The sequence below is a fragment of the Diuraphis noxia genome, unplaced genomic scaffold (assembly GCF_037042655.1).
Source record: "Diuraphis noxia isolate RWA-SAM2 unplaced genomic scaffold, SU_Dnox_SAM2 contig0002, whole genome shotgun sequence".
In the NCBI taxonomy this organism is placed as follows: domain Eukaryota; kingdom Metazoa; phylum Arthropoda; class Insecta; order Hemiptera; family Aphididae; genus Diuraphis; species Diuraphis noxia.
The window spans coordinates 74,431,133-74,456,718 of record NW_028301712.1 but is presented as its reverse complement, the minus strand read 5'-3'; the positions used below and the strand labels follow the sequence as shown (position 1 = coordinate 74,456,718).

General features: G+C 27.5%; 1 protein-coding gene across 1 annotated transcript in view; it reads left to right on the top strand.

Annotated features, from left to right (window-relative positions):
• Positions 1-12,860: 12,860 nt before the first annotated feature.
• The window catches only part of IRSp53 (Insulin receptor substrate 53 kDa), a 111,487-nt gene continuing 98,761 nt past the window's right edge, over positions 12,861-25,586 (top strand). Inside the window, exon 1 of the mRNA XM_089219293.1 lies at positions 12,861-13,438. Coding sequence (XP_089075419.1) covers positions 13,394-13,438 — 45 coding nt within the window. The 5' untranslated portion in view covers positions 12,861-13,393. The remainder of the gene's footprint in view (positions 13,439-25,586) is intronic.

Sequence of the window (25,586 nt, the reverse complement as noted above, 5' to 3'; positions counted from 1 at the left end):
GTTATTTAAAGTTAAAACTATTAGCTACATCCAATTATTTTTTTCCTCTCTTCACTATTGTTCTAACTTCTAATGCATCACAAGTAAATAAGGTATATTCCATCAATGCCATCTTCATTTTTAAGAACCAAACAGTATTAGAGTTTACTAAAAACATTTGTTAAAACGCCCATGTCCCATTAATATTTGACAGAGTTATGTAGGTGGTTAGTTAGTAATATCGCCATGCTTCCTGTAATAGACTCAAATCGTGGGGGAGGGGCTTAAAGGGCTACCCCTCAACATTTCTTAAATTTGTTTAAATTTATTCTATATAACTGCCTACCTATAGTAAGGCTTCAGCCCTCCTAAGTCTCAAACATTATTCGTGCCTTTGCTTTTTGCAAGTCTTCTCCAAACTCCAAGGGTAAACCCATTGGCTATCATCCATTTGCTCATTTCTATGTTTTAAACTAGTATCCCCATAACTATAAAACTCTGGTTCATGACAGATAAAGACTAAAGAGCACAACATACATATCTAATTATCATATCCAGCTAGGTATTAACTTCAAAATTGTTTTTTGGCATGGCTTGCGGAGGTAAATATCTTCTTTACATTGTATCTTTCGCTTATACAATACTTAGTGTATTTATAACATTTGATAGGTAAAACAATTTTGTTATATTGAACAGACACCATACATTTTTCACCAAATTCAAATAAAAAAAAAAAAGTTATATGATACATTTATAATACCTTTTAACGTAAATAATAATGAAGATGATACATTACCTATTATAATAATAAAATACCTAAGTGGAAACATTGTTGGATGTAGAACGTATCCAGAATCCTATAAATATACCTCAAATGTTTTTCATTATAATATTACATTACCTAGGTATAAGTATAATAGTGGCAACGCTACTTTTCATGGTTGAGGGTTTCAATAACTTTTTCCTTTTTTGGACACTAAAAAATTAGGTCTTAGGTAGGTACCTATACTATTTATTATGACATATGAACTTTTCAATGGAAACAAAAACTTTATTTTTTTTTTTTAGGTTATTTTTCATAATCATACAATGAGCATAGCCTTATTTATTTAGATATTAAGTACAAAATTAATTACCTAATCTGTTATGATTTAATGAATAATAAACATTAAACAATAAAAGAGCCATTTACAGATTCAAAGATTTTGATTTTGATTTTCCGACTATCAGCAGTGTAGCAATAGAAATTAATTTTTAATTTTAATAATAGTTCATCGCATAGGTTGATTTATTAATTTATTGAAGTTGGTGCACTCTACTCCAGGACTTCAGCACTTGAATTGTATACGTCTCCAACATGAAATAACCATGCGAAATCAATTGGGTTAGTATGCGTGTTGTTTTTATAAATATTTTTTTCGTTGTATCTTTTAAGTTGTATCTTGTAAGTTTAACCAATTTCGGCAGTAATTTTAATTCTGCTTAAAGTTAAAAAAAAATTACGTGGATTTAAAATTTGAATTTCACAATTTTCTGTAGGGTAGAGTAAGTTTAGCTAGGGCCCTTCTTGGACTCTGTGAACCACAACTGAAGTATAACTAACACCTAAGCACCTACCTAGATTCTGTGATGCCACTATACCAGTCAATCGAAGTTATCAGTGAAGAACTTCAAGTAAAGTTGTACAGAGATGGTGGCATAAAAGTTTTGGTGATACGCTAACTGAACGAAAATGGGATTCTTATTGACATAGGTAGGTACCTATTATAAATGTATTTTTTTTTTTTTATAAGATTCTGATAGGTACTATTATTAGTATTATTTCTATTATAATTAACCAAATTATAACAAAGTATACCTACTACATTATGTAGTCTACATACCTACCTACCGCCTTTTTATTAGGTTTGATTGTGTTATCGACAAAAGTAAAATTAATTTTCCATCTGTTACCTAAATACCTAATCATTTAGGTAGTGATCAATTTTTTTAAAACTTTTAAAACTAACTGTCTATTATTAAATTAAAAATTTTAAGAATTCAACCATTTTTCGATTATCAAGTTAAATATAATAATCTTTAAAAATAGTTTTACAAAACTATAATAATATATACCTATTATGTGATATACTGATATTGATTATTGGGATTTAGTATTTATTATACTAAGACCATTATTATAAATTACAATTATTAATTATTGATAGATTATTATAAATTACTAAAATATATTCGTATTACCATTGCCACCAAATCTTCTAAGCCTATTTTCATTGAATTATTATCCTTAGTAGGTACACACAGTTGAGTGACCAAAAACTACTCGCGTTCAAATTTTGAACTAAGTACTTTAAAAGTTGTAGAAAAATTATCCACTAATTATCCGATAAAAAGACAATTCTCATTTGAAAAACTGAAGTTTGTTGGATATAAGTTTTTTTTTTCCGTTTTAACCGACGACGCTGCGGGATGTGCTTTCGCATTGCTTCCACGGCGCCGCCATCGTTTCTGTTGGATATAAGTTTATAACAAGACACTTTTGCTCCTTCGGCACCTAATACAAAAAATCGCGAAAATTTAAAATCATGTCTTACTTTGATATGTATTAAAATATTAAAAAATTAGTATATAATCATCATTTGGCATGCATAAACTCAACCCACCCACCACCCGTATAAGTGTATACGATCTACCTATAGGTCATATAGATCAATGATGTTTCATTCGAAAATAAATGCGAAAATATGTTGTATACATATATATGTATATAATGTTTAAGTTTAGGGGTAGGTATAGCTATAGCGCCTATAGGCAGGACATTGCATTATCGTGCAGCTATATTAAAAATAAATGCCTGCATGTTTCCTGTATATTTTTATACCGGCAGTAGTTTTAAAATACACAGTAGTAAATTGTATAATATTGGTCGCCTGAACAATACCTATTATATAGTTACCTACCTATTCTTATGATCGTGAAATGTGAAAATTGCAGTTTGAAGGTCTCAGATAAAAAGCATAATCGCAGTTTGTGAGTTTTTTTTAAATATACAGGTATATAGGTAACACACAAATTGCACAACAATGAAAAAGTCAAGAAGTTGTTATAAGATATCGAATAAAGTTCAATATACCATTACTATATAATAATACCTGATAATTCTGCGTAAGGATAAAGAAAGGGTGTAGTCGTTTCATTATAAATTATTGTCATAAGGACATACTTATCCATTTAAGTATTTAACGTACTTACATGGGTATGTATATTATAATTATATAATTATTAAACGCCTCTGGGGAATTTTTTAATAATTAAGTAGGAACCTATACATATATATAGGTACATTATATACCACGGATTTAATATATACACGCAGTTGTTGGTAGGTACCTATATTTCGGATTTATTTATCTTTTATATCTAAGATTTAAATATTCAATACAAGATTCTTCATGAGTTTGTCTACTTATATCAAATAAAAAATGTCTACTAGAAATCCGAATTAAATTTTTATGAGCATTTGAACAATATTCAAGGATATTCACTCAATTTCTCTTGTACCGATATTCTTATTTAAATCTTATTCAATAAAGAATAACTATAGAAACTTAAAATTTACACGATATGTTTATTTTATTGATTTCCTATAATTGATAAAAATTTTCAAAATATTTCAACAATTTTTTAGTTATTTATAGACATTTGAAATTTTCCGTTTTTTTAGTCTTTTATTCTATAATCTATGTCAATAAAATGTTATTCGTTGGGTTAAAAAACTTGAAAATTTAATACAAGGTTCCCCATAAGTTGATATAATAGCAGTTGGAAAACATTAAAAATACATATAGGCACGTTTTTTTTATAATCATTGAAGTTCAAATTTCGGCAACATTTATTTAATTGAAAATTTACAAATTCTTCAGTTGTTAAAAATTTATAAAACGTTTAAATTTTATAGCTTAGGATTGAAAATTTAAAACAAAGCTTCTCGTAAGTAGTTAATTCTGCTGCCAAAAATAAAAATCCAAAAACTATTCAAAAACCGTTTTTTTCATAGTTATTTTAAGTTAAAATCTGGATGAAATTACATATTAAATAAACAAGAATACAATTTTTAGTTATAGTTGGAATTTGAAAATATTATTTGTGGGTACTTTCATTTTTAGAATATACGTTATATTCTAATATTAATAGCTAAATTATTAATATGTCGTTAATGAATTATATTAATACTTTATAATAAATTGTATACAATATCTATACTATGAATCAGGCACGCCCGCAGAGATGCAGCTCAGGGGGGGCAAACAAAATTTTTTTTAAATAAAAACAAATTTAACTTTATATAAAATTACACTATTAGTTCTAATATTTATAAGAAAGAACAAATAATCGTAATGTCTTTTATTGCGATTAAATACCTCCTATATGACTTGTTAGATACAAGGATTGTCGAATAGTCGCTCAAGATCAACTTTATGTAAAAAAACTTCCAATTTCGTAAGTGACACGAAAAATCTCAGGGGGGGGCAATGGCCCCCACTGGCCCCTCCCTCCGGGCGTCCCTGCTATGAATGGACTGAGTGAGTTGTTTTGTTAGGTACATAATGAATACTATTTGATTAATTTGGAATTTATTTTACAGGTACCTATCTACATTTTTTTTTTTTTTTTTTAATAATAACACTATAATAAATTAATATAGTATAACATATCCTAGACTGATAAATCGTCTCCACTCAGAATCGTTTTTCGTATAAATGATATTATAATTATTATATCGGTGAATACAAATTTAATACCATCCTTTACAGTAACCCACTTGTAACCTACTGTACAGCAGAGCGACATTTACTTACTTAACCGCTTTTTTATGCTTCAAAATTCTTCGAATAATATTCTATACAGTTTCGGAATTAAATATCTATGCTCCAGTACTGTAGTCATTCAAAACCTTAAGAACTTAAAAATCTATACAACAATAAAAAATTGAAAAAAAATAATTTTCTATCAAACATATATAGTTTTATAAAGACCTAAAATTATTTGAAACATAGGTAATATGGTAGTATTTTTTAAATAATGAATTTTTTACTTTAGGTAAATTATGAATCCACTACTTGTGTAGTTATCATATTATATTACATAATATTATATATTTATATAGGTAGTAATATTAAAATAATCGACCACTATTCGCCATGCATATATGATACACGTATTGACGTATTAGATATTTTTATTGTAGAAAATGTTTAGTATTTTCTCTCTTCATCCCTACTTAAAGCGTAATATAAATAATTAATGTAATAATGTGCGAAGACACGACGGTGTATGTAGGTACATACCTATTGATAGGTACATACTGCACAATATGCAATATATCATTTATATATGTGTAGGACGTAGGTATAGGTACGTTCATCTGCTAAATCATAATTCATAATGATATTCTTCCGTGTCAACGTTACACCGTCTATCCAATAATCGTATCCATAATATATCAAATAACATACTTTTATGATATGATAATATTATTATTACCTGTTTGGAGTGCACGCGGTGCAATGCATACGAAACACGAAATAACGGTCAATAGGTATATATTTCGCTATGAACTCCGGTAGGTCCCTAAGTTATGTAGGTTGGTACTTGCCTATAACAATATTATATTGTGTCAATAATAATAATAATAATATAATATTATGTAGGTATGCGCTGCTCACTCATTTCGTATATACCTATTATAATATGGGTCTTGCGAGACGTTATTATTATTGTTGTTTTGTATATATATATTTTTTAATGAGGAAATAAAAATATCGTGTGCAATATATAAAACTATTTGCATTCTTAATCGTTTCGGCAATGTTGTGTACTATATTATATTAATATAAAAATATGGGTAGTTATATTACGTGGCGCATTTACATGTGTACCTATTTAGAAATAGGCAAAGGTATTTATCATAATATTAATATGTACCCAATATTATATTACATTGAGGTTTCATATTATATCGAACTTCCGTTTATTTTTGAGAACCACGACCTTCATTGTAACAAATATTATATGTAATTCTATTTAACGTATTTCTTTGTATTACAATTTTTTTATGTTCCTCGTGCGACTTAGTTGTATGGAAGTTTCGATGTATATAGAACTAATATAAGACAGTGCCTAATCTCCTTGTTTGAATTTCGATTTAGATGCATCAACAACTTCGATCTATAATAAAATTACATACGTTTATAACGATTTATAGTAAAGAGGACTGCAGTATATTTTATTTGTACGAATTAAATTTCGAACATCATGGGTCATTGGTGTAAACAAATTTAACCATTTAAAAAAATGTAATATGTACCCTTAAAGGCCTTGAAAATTCCTAAAATGAGAGTTCGAAAAATTAATTATACAAGAATGAAATTGGGGGGGGGATGCTTGATAATTCACCTCGCATATTTTTGAGACTACATATTGTATATATTTTTGGGAATGGTCAGCACTCTGCATTGTGGTCTCTTACGAATCCCAGTTTATATATTATGCTCAACTACTATCTATATTTTATAGCTTGCTTGCGATCGGAATGTTACTATTACATTTTGTACTTATATAGCTATATATTATGGGTAAGGTACCTAATGTATGTAACGTTAAAAAGCACGTCCATTTTTAATTAATTAATATTGTATAACAATATTTAGAGCGTGGTTTTCGCATTAATTAATTAATATTATTCTTAATGAGAATAACTATTTTCTACATTGGAAAAACTTATAGATATTAGGTGCCTATATATACTATTTGCACAAAAAATATGATTCGTTTGATAACATGATAATAAATGACCTCAAGTGTATTCACTTTACCCCATAGAACTATTCTATATGAATTCAAATAAGATTCATGAAAGAGTGCACCGCAGATGATATTAAGAACTATAATTTTGTATTCTGAAAATATGTACAGGGTGATTTATCAAGCATATTTTGTTTATTATCTATGGTATTTTATTTTTCACTTTTTTTCAACTTTCGTTTTCACTTGCTTTTTTCCCGAACTCCGGGCTGGTGTGCGAGTCTATAAGGTTTATGCATCACCAACATATAGTCGGTCTTCTTCCTAGCCATGGTTGTATGTTATAATATCGGAGGTTCTGTGTAGTGTCGCAATCTGCATATTGCATAATATAGGGTGATCTGATTTATTCAAATTTAGGATAATATTCCTAACGTGAATAAATCATTCACGATTACCTGACAATAAGACGGATGTATATCACCTTATCAACTTATAACGATTTTATAATAGTTTTTCATTACGATGACAACTAAGGGAAGAATTTCTTCTAAAGAACGATCTTAAGGCTTTGTTCATCGGATAACTTATAATAATAATATGGTACTGGTTCTGGCACTGTATGACTGTATGAACTACCAGTTGAAGCCATAATTTAATATATATAATATTTTAAACCGTGCCTGAAGCGTATATGATTTAATATTTAAATCATCATAAAATTGACGGTATAAAGTATTTAAAATAATTGCAATGTGATGTTCCTAAAAAAAAATGTAAAGAGCATTGAAGAATGACGAACTATCTATGTACAATTAACGGAAAATTAATTTAAAATTGATATCAGGAAGATACAAAACCAACACTTACAATATAATTGTGTATAATAATAAATTCTGCGGAAAGTTTCCAAACGCACGCATCTGTGGTCGTAAAACATCCGGTAAGTTGTTATTTCTAAATCTGCGGAGCAGTGATAGATACTAAAAACATTCGGTTATTCAGTTCGGTCATTGCCGTAGTAGTTGTTTCATTAGGTCTTCGATCAAACCATTTGTCTTTAATTCTTTATGTATTGTTTATATTATATTTTTATATTAATATAATTAATGTTTTAATTATGTAAATATAGTGTAACAGACGACATCCCAGCGAAATGTGAAGATTGTAAATTTGTACGTTATATTTACGAGCTTTCGGTATTTTTGCCAGCTGTTTTCTATGACTGCAGTCTCGTGCTCGTAAACTAACTACTATTTACAAACCTATACTATTATTTTTTTTTGAGAAATTAATAAAAAAACAGGATTACAAAAGACGTTTTTGACGTTATAATACGTAAGGGTGTAATTATCCTGCTTTAGGCTCGGCTAGGCCGGAGTTGGAGATAATAAGTTCACGCTGAGGGTGGCACTTATTTAAGGGGTGGTAAAATTTGATTTTGCCTCGTTCTCTATTTTTGCTTGCGCTGGTTCTGTTTTTCCGAATTGTTTATGATACTTATAGGGTAATGAATATACCTATGTAAGATACTTAAATAATGGGCGACCACCACAAATGTTTTCCCCTGTGGGTGGTTTTATATGACACATTATTTAACACAGCTGTGATTGTAGAGGGGTTACAGTCGTATTTTTATTAACACACGAGAAAAATTATATTATTTCGTATTCCACGAATTCAAAAAGTCATACCACAAATATCAAAGCCTGGCAGTTTTTCTACATTTCGAGCCACATTATAGCTATGTTGGTGGCATTAAAACGAGTAGGTTTTTTCATACATGCATAACTAAAATGTGCTAAAATAATAATAATAAATATAATCATATTTCATACACATAACACGGTCGAAAGTAATTCTCAGTTACGATTTTCTTATAACTTTTAAACAATAAAGGCATTACTAGGGTTTATAAAAAAATATATATAAATACATATTTTGTACGATTGTTGTTTTTCAAATTTAGTATGATTTTAAAGTATAATGTTATAAATGCATTATAATTTATTTAGAGCGGTGAACAAGTATTATTAGAAGTCTGTTATAAATATTCAAAGAAATCCTATGTAATGGACTATATAGTAGTTAGGTAGATAGGTACTATACTATTTACAAGAGCCTAGCTAAAGCTGACAGAAACCGCAGTGACATTATAATAGTTGTATAACTGCAGGTGCAATACAATTATTTTAAGTTGGTAGGTACTTTTAGCTTCACTTAAATTCAAAAACAAACTCAAATTTGTATTTATAGTTGAAATACATACCTAGTTATAATGTTATACCTAGCGTAAAGGTAGTAATACCAATTGTTCATATAGTTGAGATGTTAGTTTAAAAGTTTAATCAGGTGAGTAGAGTGGTATATATTGTAAGGGTATCTTATAGTATTTTAAAAATAACAAATAAAATTGAATTTCAAAAAAAATCAAAATAATGATAATTAATGTTCTTTAATTTTAACCTTTATTGTTTGTGAATTTATATTCTTTAAATAAAAAATAAATTGTCATATAAGTTAATATACAAGTCATTCGATCCGAACAACAGTGATCATATTTTATTCTTATTAGGTATTCAAACATACAGTAGAGTTCTCTTTAAAAAATAATTTAAAGAAATAAAGACAAACGCTGTGGAGTAAAACGGAAATATTAAAGCATTTCAACACAATTAAAGTGTTATAGGTATTTTTTTCGTAGTGGGAATATTATTTTTAATATTACTACGTTTGAAACATGATATTTTTGAGAGAGCTCGAATTGAAAACGTGGCAATAAAAATGAGAAAACAATAAAACATGATGCGTTATATTAATATAAAAAAATAAAGCGTTGGTTAACAATTTTATTCGATTTAATAATATTACGATATATTTTAATTATCCGTTTTTAAATATTATTATACAGTATATAATATATGTATTAACTGATAATTAAGTAGAAATGATATGTGCCTGTACCATATATTACCATTAGTTATGGGTGTTTTTTTTATATTTTTACGATGAATAGATAATAATAATAAATATATAAATTATTGCGAATTTTCGTTAAAAAATATGAAACATTTATAAAACGATCTTGCACATTATAATAATATAGTTTGGCTTGTATATATTATTACCTAACTGTTGTGTGTGTATACGTCTGATGTGTTATATTCTCTATACCATTAGTAGATTGCAGTGAGAATAAGAATACGTTCTGTTTTTTGTGAATTTATGCTTACACTTTATATGTTAGAACTCATATAATAGCACTTGTATTATTTTAAACCTAACCGTGTTTTATTCATTCATATAAGAAGCGATCGTCGTCGGTGTCTAAAAACAAATGAATTTGCTTAATCATATTGGTTATACTCTCGTAATACATCATAATAATAAAATTATGGGGTTGGTATGTGTTTACATAAAAAATAAAATAGGTAATTTATTAGTTTATTACTCTAAATATATATGTTCTTTAAAATAATTTGGTCTCGTAACCATGTTATTGTTTGTATAAGTGCCTATGTTGTGCTTCGAACTAAAAAGAAAACCACTTAACATTTTTTATTGTTTTAACTCATTTCTGCCATACTTGGGTTAGAGAGGAGACGATGTAAGGGATGATTCCTACATGCAGTAGACCATCAACTAAAATTGTTTTTCATCAAAAACAATTCTTATCTGACCTCTCTAAATAGTAAACATTATAAATTGTAGACGTACAATTATGTTTTGTTATTGCTAAGCGCTTGAAATCATTTTTTCGCAATTATATTTGTCTTAGTTAATATATTATATAGCTATTGATTCCACCCCCTATTTTATAAAAACGATACATATTTATTTAGTTTTGATTTTCGTGACGTCATAATTGTAATTCTTAAAAATGTTTTGGCATTTAGGTCTGAAAATAGATGAATATTGGTGCGAGAAAAAAATCATTATCAGTCTTATGTGTATTAATTAAACTATTTTGTTGGATTGGTTAGTTAGTTGCTTTGTTACAAATAAAAAACATCATTATTTAGTTCTGCTCATACTAGCTGCAGCTATTACAACAACATTTAGGAGACAGGTCTCCAGTTTACACCTAAAAATGAGATACCATTTCTATAACTGTACATTTTTTTCTCCACAGATAAATATTTTAGTTTTTATTTTCTCCAAATATTTAAGTATTAAGCCGATATTTTAAACTGATTTTTAGCTATTTATTTAATGTGTATTATTCATAAGGTAAAAAAAATAATAATAGTATAAAAAGTATAATAATAATAATTCAAAGGTAATTTTTCGCTTATATTAAATGAATAAAAGTATAATTATTATATTTTTAATTTTTTATCGGAAGAAAACGGCCAGTGAAAAAAAATGATATTTCATTATTGGAGGACAATTTAAGACCGGGTAATTTGGAAATTTTGTTTATGTGGGTTTGGGGCTAAAACTAATTACATTTTAGGATGTTGTTGAATTACCTTTGATTAATGATTATTCATCAATGTTGCCATATGGCTTACGGCGGTCGACAACAATTATCTAGCGATAGCGATTGGTCTCGCACGATCCTTTAACAGCTAAAATATCGATAATATCCTGATATTGATGGTCCATCGATTAGATCATGTATGTATAATAGTATATGATCTAAGATCCGTCGCCTGCCGGTTCATAACTACGATGGTTGCCGCTGAACAGCAACAATAACAAAATAATGATACATTATATCATTACATTGTAATATCACGACGTTATGTATACAATATATAAAACACTCAAGGTACGTGAGTTGATGCTGTCTTAGTCGACGTCGCTCGAAGGACACCGACTTTATATATATATATATATATATATATATATATATACATGTATACATGTATACATGATAAATATACAGGGTGATTCACCAATCATTCTCACTACCTACGTTCTTATTTCTCCAATAATGCAGTTTTTAAAAAACTAATTTTGGGAAATTTAAATACATATTAATATGGGTAGGTAGTATTAAAGACCATAATTGATGAAATTATAGAGATTTCTTGTACCTAATTCTTTAGGAGTGTCTTTGGAGATAAACACTTTTATTTTCCATGCGAGGACCAACACATTTTTTTGTCTATTATAAATTATATAGGTAGCATTTACACTTTTTCTGAATATTTTCACGCTCCAAAATTAAAAATTGAACAGCTACCTTGTTAAATTATTGAACTTTGTGTCTAATGATAATAGGTCTACGATTAAATAATGGGTTTGGGACTTGGGAGATATGTTGGCTACTGTGTTTTGAGAATTTAGTGATCAATATATAATCCATTATCATTCGAAATTTTTAAAAAATGCCTCGTGGGGCCAAGTATAATAAGAAATAGTGCATCCAATAGCATCGCATCTATTTTATATTTTCGTTAAACCATTTTTAAGAAGCAATATCATCCTTAGTGTACAAACATTTTAATAACCGAGAAACTATACTCGTTTGAATTTTGGAGTAGTCACTCGTAAAGTAGGTACATTAAAAAAGTGCGATTTTCATTTAAAATACAGCAAACAGTTTATGTATCATCACACGACACATTTCTTAAGTGCAGGTAAAAAAAAAAAAATATGCCAAAAACTACCATAGTTTGGTATAATGTTTAAAAAGTATGGCAAATCAGCTGAATTCGAATTATTTCATTACAAAGTCTGTTAAAATGGCGATGAGCTTGGTCGGGGTGAATCACCCTGTATAAAAAATATAGGTACCAGCTACACCGTCTTCATGAATGTAGACATTATAACATAATATGAGCACTCTGTAGCGGCAACATCGTCGGCTGGTCTTTTATAATAATAATATATTAAAATAATAATAACAACAATAACAACGACGACGGCGTCGTCATGTACCGATGTGCATATCTCGCGGTACGTTATAGGTACGTATATATAGTACATCCGCGGTGGCTGTTTTTCTCTTCGCCGCGTAGGCGGTCGCGCGTGCTGAAAAACGGCGGCACCGGCACATCGGCGCGTCCCTACCCAACCGCGGACGGCCGACGATCGCGTTCTCGCGGGCAGACCCGGCGCGCGCGTGTAACCGATCCGGCGGAGAACGGCCGTTACGGTGCCTAGTCGTTGCCGTCGTATAAATATTGTAGTCAGTGGCAACGTGACCGTTCGCGCACGCCGTTCACCGTCGCGCTGGCACACAGTATAATATTATCCATACGCGATACCGATACGTCACAACACCCGTCGCACCCGTGTCGTATAGGTACACATTAATATTGTTGTTGTTATTCAAGCCGGACGGTTTGTTGTCTTCAGCGTCCACGCGCGCGTGTTCCGGCAAGTCCGCGTGTCCACACGCCGTCCCCGACCACAGTACGTTCTTCAGATGCGCGTTTCTGCGATCGCCGCCGCCGACAGCTGCAGTGTTCTCCGCGCATCCAACTAAGTGGGCCCTAACCCCAAATTCGTCTGTACCTCCACCGCATCACGGAAGCACTGGTTTACGTTTGATTTTCTTGCGTTTGTGCATCATTCGTTGCGTTTTTTTAGTGCGTGTCCTGTGCACTCGCCGCGTGTGCGTGTGTACGTCCAACCGGATATCCTAACGAAGCCGAAGATGGAGACCGAAGAGATTACCAAACTCGTAGATGGCATCTATAAGGTACATTATCGAGTTTAATATACGAATTATAGATTTAATATATTGTTGTTGTTGTTGTTCCATAGTGGTTTGGTACTTGATTCGAGAAAAATGATTTTCTTGTAATAGTGTCTTGCAGATAGGCCTATTGGGTAAAACTTTAGAGCTATACAATGCTAGAATAAAAAATTTTATTTAAGTACACAATCTCATATGCTTCTAATATTCTTCAAAACAATATTGATTGCTCTTGGCCCCTTAGCCGTTTGTTCTTTTTGGTTTAGCGACGTACATATATAATATTATCATCACCATAGAATGTTACATTTTATATGCTTTTATGGAAAAAGTTTTGTGACAAACTATACGCGATTAACAGAATTATTATGAGTTAATTGTAAAATTAATATAAGATACCTAAATATTTTTACGAAAAAATCATTATCGTATTTTAAATTTTATCATTTTACGCACCAACTAAGCCCGTAGTTAACGATAACCGTTACAGTTATTACTATATTTAATATTAAGAATATTATGCGCACGATACCAATTTTAGTCTTACTCGTATTTTTAAGTTAGAGTCGTTAATTTTCTATTTCGTCTTCTATCTTATATTATACGTAATGCGTATGGATCATACACGAAACAATGTCAACATATTATATAATACGTAATTTCAGGACTGTTAAGCCCGTTTAACTCAATATAAATAAATATTATATTATTTTCAGTAGGTAGTCAATCATCTGGAAAAATCATAATTTCGTGATCAGAAACGCATAATATTATTGAAATACCTATAGTTATCGAAAACGAACATCCCAGCCACTCCCGACTCGTAGTGTCTTTGAAACCGTTTCAAATACGCCATAATATTATATTAACTCGAAGAAGTATAATCTCAGTAGAGTTTTTTTTTTTTATAGCGAGTAATTTTTACTTAAACCAAGTTGAAAATTATAAATTACCCAACACTGGTATATCTAAACTTGTTGAGTTCTGTATTTTGTTTTGCCACATTGGATATAGAAGTGTCATATTAAACTGTCCATAGTCGTCTTTCGGTCTCAAATATATTTTCGTTACGCAATCAGTAGACAGTTGTAAACAAAACTTATTTGCTGTCACGTGGGATTTTATGGTAAATTAAAATTTATCGTGTTTTTAAAGTTTGTTGTTAAAGAGTTATACGTTAAAAAACGCTTTAAAAACACGACAGTTGTATTTAAACGCGGCACTGCAGTTTATTATACCATGCACACGTTCTAATGAATGTTACCTGCATGCATGTACAGTATAAACCATATTTTTTTCTCGAATGTTCAACCAAAAGTAAAATCTGTCTAATTTAAATTAAGTCATAGCTGTGTGGAAATAAGATGTGTTTAGGTTTTATGTTTTTGTGTGGCTGCGTAGAAAATATTAAAATGACTATTAATTATTGTATTATAATATTCCTATAAGGTTTGAGTTTTGAATGGGTTAATATGATAATATTTTTCATATTAGTTTTGTTCGTGGAGTTTAAATATTCTTACATAGAAAAAATTCCTAAAGAATAGATCGATTTTATATATTATTGTTCATTATATTTATAAACAAACAATAGTATAACGGTATAACGATATGTCTATAAATCAAGTAAGGAACAACTACTTAAAGGCGTTGATAGAAATCAAAAACTAAATTTCATAGATTTCATAAAAAACATGGGAAAAAATTCAAATATGTAAAGTTTACTATAGTTTTTCTGTAGTTTCTCGGTTTAACACTATTGTGAATACTGAACACCCAATACTGACCTTTTTATAGTATAAAGTATGAACTCAATGTCATTTTCTAGTCAAAAAGTTATTGTAAGAAACTTTTGGAGCACACTTTTACTCTACCATGAACAAAACTAACTGAATAACTTATAAATATCTTGGTAAACTCAGAATTAAAAATATTATGTAATCATAATGTTATGTATTTTAACTGAAAAAATAATTATTGTATTCAAAAACATTTAGTTGTTACACATTTTTGTTGATACATATTTTTAATATAAGTGTTTAAAAATTAAATAACAATATAATTCATTTTTTTAGTGAACTATATACTTCAAATATAAATAATGACATATTTATATGTATAATAATTGAATTATTCTTAAGAATAATATTGTGTTTGTGTTGACTATATATTATTTAAACTCATTTTAAAATACTATACCAATATACCATGATAAAGTCTATACAATCAGCTTTATATTATATAATTCATAATAGTGATTTTAGACGAAGTTATCGAGTAGTTTAGTTATTTAGTATAGAATTCAATTTTGACGATGAATGTTTAGGTATGTATCTACGTATTAACTAATGCGTACACTATTCTAAGTCGTTGATCTCCTGACTGGAAAACGTGTTTTTTTCTTACTTTAGTACAAGTTGTATTTATTAATGCTGTAATGACTCTTATAATAAGAAAGCTGAATTTTAATAATATTAAATGATATGGTAAGATGTTTTGAATACGTTTATATTTTTTATGTTTGAAATATAAACAAAAAATTTTTTTGATAAATTTCATTCATAATTACATTCGGTTCATGTTTGTTGTAAGATTAATTTTCAAATTTTTAAATCTTAAAATTAATTATTTAAATATGTTCGTTATTATAAAATATATATATGTAAATGCTTGGACTATATAGAAGTTTTGAAATTGTTATAATGTATTTCAATTTATTAACGATCTGTATGGTATATAAATTATTGATTAAATAATTTTTCTTGTCTTATCGAATACATCGTACGATTGTTTTAAACGACTTTTTTCAGAGTTTATTAAAATCATTGATACGATGTTGGCTATTATTTATAAGATGTTATTGATCCTATAATATGCGGTTAACCGCAAATCGAGTAACGGTAAAACATTTTTTGTTTTAATTTTTTACATGCTTAAGGATAAGAATTTAAAATTAGATATATTGAATGTGCTGAAAACAATGTTCCTATAAAATATATGTTATTATTATTTATGTTTATTATCTATTTCAATTTGTTTATTATATACAGTACTTTTATCGTATTTATGGTAACTCAAACTAGCAATAATTAATATAGATCGTTAAAATTTTTATCCAGTTTTATGTTATTTAATAGTAAAATTATTAATTAAATTAATTAACCTTACTATTTTTATTTAGTTTTATAACGCATATGATTTACGAAAAATAGGTATGCAGTTAATGACTTTGTTGTTGAGCAACATATTAAGTGGAATAGATCAAGGAGAATTAAAAGGTTTAAAACTATTTAAAGTTGAAAGTTCTGGTAGTTGATTAGCTAATTTGTTGTGACAAATATTATAACAAAAACTTTTAGAAAACTATAAAACTATATATTACCTGTTTAATAGTCTGTAAAAGTTTAACAGCGCCTATTTGATTTGAGTTAAGCAAAATACAAAAAGAAGCTTGAAATTAATAGTCATCACTCATCATATATTTTTAACAAAACGTTGATTAATGGCTAATCGTATTAGTTAATATCATGTTATCATCTTTATTATAAACTATTGAATTATAAAATTAATTCCTTGTTAATAACAACGTTATATATTATTTAATAATATAACCAAGTCAACTAAATAATAATATTTAGGCACTTGTCACTTTAAATAATAGTGATATGACAAATAATTTCATATTATATGTTAAGATGTGATGCCTTGTGACTAATTGAATAATCACATACAATTTTTTTTACAAGTCATGTGTTGTTGCGAGAAGAAATAAATTACTTAGATATTATATTATTTAGGTAATTTCTTACGAAAGTTTATGTGTGTTTAGAAATATGGTTACATTAGTTTTTACTTTTTTGCATTAATATAATAAAAATAATTATTATGAACATTAAAAAATATATCTTATACACGTTATTTATGGAGTTTAAATCATTCTTGAAAATGTATACATATATTATATCATATTATATCATATGAATTACATATAAAAGCAATCATTTAAACTAAAATATAATGTAGCACTAAATTAATTTTCTGTATAGCCCAGAGTGTACAATATTAAATAGTTTTTCTGAAACAAATGTAGCCATGTTAATAGATAAACAAGTTGTGTTTCAAATTAGAAAGGACCATAGAAATATATGTTCCTAATAGTAATAATTTATTTAAATTTTAAATTATATCTTGTTATAATTACAGTACAGTAATATAATAACAAGGACAATAACACTAAGTCATATTATATCAGTGTGTACGAGTATATTACAAAAATAATATCCAATCGATCATTTTTTTATGAACTAGTGGGTGTTTTAATAAAATATTTTTTTTTAATGATAATGTTTAAATATGAGATTTATAACTATTTCGTTATACGACTGGTTGCTTATTTGCTTACTTAGAAAATGTGTACATTAAAATTATTTAACGTTAAATAAAAGCTCCTTTAATAATTAGTATACATTTTTAGCAAAATTCCTTATAGAATTTCATAGGCGTATTTTTCAAAATATTTTTTTAACTGAATTTCCTTACGCGTAATAAAATAACGATAGATAGTTTGGTTTTTTATGTTTTTATAAGGTATTTGGACAAAAATAATACGTATATTGTGTGTTCACTTGCAATTTGTTTGTTTTTTTTACGCGTCTTAAAAGTCATTGAACACGACTTTCGTTGCCGGTAATAATAGGTTTTAGCATGACAAATACATGAATATAATACCTACCTATTGTCATGGTCATCGTATTGGCTCTACTCATATTGCTCTGGTTATTACATGTGATTATTGTACTATGGGTGTACGTGTCATCAACATAAGACGTTAAACAATTTTTAGCATAACCGCGAACAATTAGCCCTATTGTATTATTGTATACGGAGACATTGTGATGATTTTTTTTTTGTATTTGATATTAATAATATAAACACGACCCTATTTTCTTCGATCTACCTGTGTACGCGAATATATCGTGAAAAAAAAAACAAAATACCACACCAAGTGAACCTGGTGCACGGACACTTGAAGGTCGTCCGGTCGGCGATGACTGGGAGTGCCGCAGATTCCATTCGAGCTAAACGCTGGTAAAAAAATTATTATTCAAGAATGTTACCTGCTGGGGCGGCTGCGTATGGAACAGTTTGCCTTCTCTCTCTCTCTCTCTTTTTCACTCTCTTTCTCTTTCCTATTTTCTTTTTAATAATTCGTTCTTACTATATTATCACATACACACATACATCGAGTTATTAAAGTATATGTATCCAATGTAATAATTATTATGAACTATAGTGAGTTATATTTAGAGAGCCCGAGGAGGTCCTTGGAATGGATATAATCTCACTTTCCGGAGCTGTTATTGGTACCAAAACATATACCTATTAATGTTACCATCGTTACCTGTTCCAAATTGGTATCTAAATAATGTCCAATAATTGATAAATTCCTTTAGGCACCCACTATCATATTATTTAGAATGTTATATTAAGTTTATTATAATAACATTATACATATAACACGTTTATTATACATGCATAGTTGATAAGATATAATTATATATAAACGATTACATTTAATTAAATATTTAAGGACGTGCTTTGATTCTAAATTTAAATTAATTAAATTTAGAATCAAAGATAGGGTGATTTACAATGGTTAATTCTATAGTTATATTCAATATTATCAGAATTTTAATCAATAATTAAAATTTGTTTTAGATTTAAGCTCATATAGAAATATTATATTAATATGAAAATTCCAATTGCATTAATTGTGGTTTTCTCATTTTGATGACATATACAAAAGATCAGTTAGGTATTGATGGATAAGGAAATAATGATAAGGTCAAGGAAATAATATTTGAAATTAAATAGGACTTTAATTTTTTCCAATAATTTGGTGTACTATTTTCAATCATATTATTTAAATATTTGAAGTATTTAATCCAAATAGTTAATTAGAAAATATTTTTCATTTTTAAACATATATTCAAAATGTGTTTAAAATATAATAATAATAATATATATGTAAGGATTACGCAGTATTTTATAAATCTAATATGTATACGTAAATATTCTTTTTTTATTTTACTCTTTAGCCTTTACATATTGTAAAAGAAACTCAAATATTAAAACATATAACAAGGTTATATATAATAATAATATAACATCCGTTATCTTTAATGGGATAAAATATAAATTTTTTTTTTTTTTTTATTGAACTAAAAAAACATCAACAACAAAGGTTATTAGTTTTTGTTAAGAGACAATGTTAAGGGTATTACAATGTTTATATGATGCTAACTACATATGGTTACTATTTAAGTTAATGTTACAATTTTTTTTTTTTAATCAATACGTTTAAATTTTGTTGTATAAATCCGATCCTTTGAGAAAGGCTATCATGTTCGATGTGGTCTCGTTGCTCGGTCCCAGAGCTCCATACAAGTTGTGTGGAATGTTGTATTTCTCCATAACTTCTAAATATAAAATTCACTCTCCGATTATTGTTATTATTCAATAATATTAGGTAAGTCAATAATTTAACTTATCCTTATATTATAATGAAGTGTTCACAATTATTTTTTACGAATCAGAAAATATTCAGGAGTATTGTAGTGCTAAATCATGGTAACAAATTAAAGTATCTAAATTTCATTCAAAACGAAAACAATTGTCATTGCGTTAAACTAACTATAATATATACTGAGGATGACTTATACGAGAAAGATATATGAATACAAATCGTTATAAGCGATTGGCTTCAAATCATATTAGTAACATAATATTATACTCGTAAAGATAGGTACCTATGTACATTTAGCAATCTTATAAAAGATAACGTAGCTAATAATCGACCTACCTATGGAGCCTCTATTGTTGTTATCAAACACCGTTATAGTTAATTGAAGATTTTACCTACGTCCATGTCCTACAATGTCTTATGCATTCTAATGCACCATTAAACCAGTGTCTCGCATAATATATAACTTGTCAGAATTTAACGGTTAGTTTATTTACGTAACATCATGTACTATCTTGTGTTGTCGTATGACCGTACCGTTTAGATTCCTTACTGTTTTTAGCGTTTTTGCAGTACATAATACAGGAAACGGGTATATTATAATACCATTGGTGATTTTCCGATAAGACATCTGTAATAAATTAATGATTTTGTGATAATTGCATTTATGCAGTAGTTTTGTATCGATGGGTAGATTAGTTACAATACTTTTGAAAGGACCTGCATTATTTAATAATATAATGATTAGAGTTGATACGCAATTTTTATTTCAAAATTATTGTTCTATCACCATTAGGGTTTTATTTCTAAAAAAGTTATATAAATATTAGTTTTATTTTGTAAGCTAAATGTATTTTTATTTGAAAATGGTAAATAAATAAATATACCTTGGGATTATTTTTATACTCATGACATTTTTTAAATAATATTGTAATTACTTAAATTAGCTTAATGCTTACAACTTTTTACCTTAATAATAATGATAATAATGATGTAATTTTAATAAATGTTGACGTCACGCGTTGGAGGAAAATCCATATAACAATAATACCTTAAGTTAAATCTCTGTAAGTAAATCGTAAAGGGGCGTCGAAAATTATCTTTTAGTCAATTTTATAATTTGTTTTTATTTTTACATAAGCTTACTAAATTAGTAAAATTTATAAATTTATAAATGTGCACTGTAAAAACATAAACCATTATATAATAATATATATTTATTATCATATCATATTTTTTTTAATTTGGTATCCTAAATAATGGTTAAAAGTTATAATTTACATTACTATTAAAAATTGTTATTAATGTTATAATAAATCATAATGTTGATATTAGAAGTAGGTGCAAACAGATTTTACAGCAAACTATAAACTGAGTATAATGTTAGGTATTTAGGACCTTAAATTAAAGTACATTTTAATCATATAGTTTGTTCTAGTTTATGTGCCAAAACCATTAATTCTTGTTTGATAACTCCAGAAAATCACTTTTAAACTTATGGTTTCAAATGATGTTTGTGAAATGTTACTTTAAAAAACTCACAGTTTAGCCCTTTAAAACAATTTCTGTTGTTTTATCAAGATCATTTGAAATTTTTTAAAAGTTAAATTGCTGATATCTATTTGTATGTATATTGTTGATAATGTTGATTAATTTTTTTTTTCCATAATGAATACTTAAGTCTTAGACGAACATATTTTATGTTAGTACAAAAACACATATTAATGCTATGACAAAGATCTTAAGATGTTTATTAAGTTTTAGGTGCAGTTTGAATTATAAATATTACTAGCTGATTTGGTACAACATAGTAGAGCATAATAATAAATCATTTATGTGTTATATATTATTTATCAAATCATCGTCGTAATTTATATACAATTTATATACAATATTTGTAGTGTTTTATTAATTATAAAAAGATTATTTTATGTCTGTCAAATTGTAAGAGTTTTGATTGATTGCTTAGCCTCCATATATATGAAAAATGGGCGTCTACAGATTAGGTAAAAATATTATATATGTGTTAGGCGTGAAGTGAAAGTTTTTATTTTCTAATTCACATTGTTAAATATAAAATTATTGAAAATTGGTTGATGGGCAATTTTACGTGGGGTAGAAGAATTATTATATTTTATATTTTGGCGTAGAAATAGTTTAAACGTAGGTACCTACAGACATTAAATACTTGTATTTATTTACAACAAGGTTTTTTTCAATTGTTTGTCATCAAAAAGTTTTGAATATACTTTAGATAAAGTTATATAATTTTGTTTGTTTAAATAATAATGTATTAGCTGTTAATAAGTTAAAGTTACCATGGTTCAGTGATGTCATTTCACATTATCTATATAGGATATGTATTTTAACCTCGATTTTAACATGCACAGTTTTAATACAAGTAGTTACTAACTATTCAGAAAAAATAACTATTTAAGATAAAAATATACATAGCATACTTACTAAAAAAAGACGCCAATCTTACCACTACTTATAGTTTTTATATTAGTCACTAGTTATATTATATTGGCATGTATATTATTGTAACGTAATTTTTATATTTTTATTATTATTCACTAAGAACTACATATTATATTATATGTTTTTAAATATTGTAATGATAAATATATAGATTATTTAAAAATTGTTTTACCAAATTTTAATCAGTTGTAATTTATAAATATTTATTATAATGCTACATAATAGTATTATACCTATCAGCATTCCAATTTCACATTTCCAATTTAGATTATTTAATATTTAGATATTTTTGAATGTATAAAAATAATTTATTAATTGAATAATATACTGTCAATATTTTTTCAATACATTAACGCTATAATAGGCAATATCCTTATTTCAATATTTTACAATTTTCAGGAGGTGCCTTTTTTCTAGGATAGAAATCTAAATTAAAATGAAATAATTTCGTATTATATAAAAGTTTACATCCATTTAGATTCATATAGAGTCTTCGTAATAGACTTTCAGTGAATCATCATTTGTAATTAATATCTATTATATTACTTGTTTTAAATATAAATATAGGACTTCCAAGTTCCAAATACAGTTACTACAATGTATCTTTAAACGCCATTTGAAATTCTTAACGCATAACTACCACAACATACGGCTAACTGTAATTTTTTTTATTTTACTTTTGTTTTTGGCTTGCTGACGTTCTATGCATTGGTAATTTAAAGCGAACATAATAAACCTACACTACCAAATACATTGACATATATATTTTAAATTTTTTATCGTTAATAATTCCTATAAGTTAGATTTAATAATACTTAAGCATAGAATTTAAAAATGTATGTGAATATATTTTTAAAAATATGACTTATTAGTATGATCGTTGTATTCACATAATTTATAACTTTTTTATGATAATCAATCAATATTGTCTATTAAAACCTACACAACACATGCCTATAATACTTATATAGTAGAGAATTAATTTTTATGAAAGAATTTTGGTTACTTTATTAAGCCAAGTATTTTATACCATTTAATTTTGTTCTAACATTTATATTAATTAACAAAAAAAAATTATAGGTATATCATAAGCATATTTTGGAGAAAATTCTACGTATTGATTCTTAGATGAATGACATAAAATAATTTTTTTTTGATGCATCATTTGCCGTATTATGTTATAGAGTATAATACCTACACAAACCGCCTAAAAGTTATTCGAATTGAACTTATACAAATATAGGGGTTGCATATAAGAGTCATATTCAACATACTTTACAATTTTATATATTTAAGCTTCAAATGAATAATTATATTTACGTGTATATAAAGACTAGTATACTCAACTTGGAAATATTAAGTATCATCATCGACTTTTTATAGAACTATAAACATTGGTTCATATGTTGGTGATCGATGAATATGGGAAATGCTTAAATACTTACTATATACCACGGGTGTGGTTCGCTTTGGATACAGTCCCAAGGCTTCATTAGTGTGCTGTCGTTCAGTAGTTTTAGGTCAGACTATATGCTGATATTCATAATATTCCAGTCACGATTCGCGCTGAACATAAACTGTAAACTTCTCAATAGCTTTTTTCTGTTTTTCTTTGTACATCATCAAATTGTGACAAAGTACACCTGAAAGTACATGAACTTAGTGTATATACCTATACATCTATATTTCTATAGTAGGTTATAGGTACCATTATACTCATAGATTATGTAAAAAGTATTTCCATCGATATATGCGTGTGACGTGCCGCTATTTATTTTTTAGAAAAAAAGTGTATTGTATTTTTTTTTGCGTAATAGTCTTATTATTCTGATTATCAAGTTATTGTATTGTGTTCAAATAGAATTTCACATTATAACTTAATTTCTAATTTTCGATCATCTTTGTTTGGAATATTCTATGTTACACTTAAGCTTATTTGCCCATCAAAGTAATTTGGATCAACTTTTAAGGTGAACATTTATATATATGCATAGTACTCTAAACTACGTACAATAATATACATACAAAAATAAACAACGACGAAGAATTAAGCACACATGCTAAGAGAAAATTTAAAATCTTAGAAATTTTCATAATTCGCTTCAAAATTAAAATATAAAAAAAAAACCAATAGAGTTGTACTAGATAATATTCTTACTTTTATTGATAATGGCTGGTAAATTCCCTCTAATACTGACAATCATAGTATAAAGCCGATTCTTCTCTACGTAAAACTATATTTGTTATACAATACTAAGACACAGACAATACATGCGGGTGAAATACCCTCTCAAGACTAATGTGGCATTGTTAAAATTTAGGAAAATTTGCAATTAATTTATGTTTTTGATTCAACTTTCTAGATTAATAACATATTTTATAAATAAACGTAGTATTTTGTTTGATCGATTTTATTATAGTGGTATACGCACCTTTATACATTCAGATTGAAATGGGATACCATAGGTTACTTCAGTAAGAACAGATTCATCAGTAGGTTATAATAATTTATCCTTGAAAGCATTTTAATTAAAAATTAAAATTTTGAGGAATCATATTGGCATTTACGCGATAACAACACGTAGTTGAAGAACTCGTATGATATATTTTATTAATTTATAAAAGTGACTAATCTCAAATACTTGTAAGGTCGAAATTTATTTCAACATAGTTATTAAAGAGTAGGAAAATCGTGACTAAAATTTTTTGTTTTTCATTAAGGTAAAATTAGATATAGTTGTTGACTACCGTATATCATTATTCGTGTTCCTTATGGAAAAAATTAACAGATACTTTTTGAACTTGGATTTTATTATTCATAAATTAGACATAAAATTAAAAAATAATTGGTACCAACTATAATGGTTCACCTTTGAAAAAATTATAACATCGGATATTTTAAAATAAGTGGTTATACATTATGATTAAATATTTTCGTTCAGAGAATTGAAAAGTTTATCGAGTAAAAAAGATTAAGGAGAATGAATAAATACTTTAAAAAATACTTGTTTCACAATAATTTGAATGCGAATAAAGACATAATATTATACCATATGATTATTATATGCTTTGAAAAAGATCCAGAATCAAGATAGACATCAACAGTGAAGGTTATGTCAGAACTGCGCAGTGTCTGTGCAATTTTCA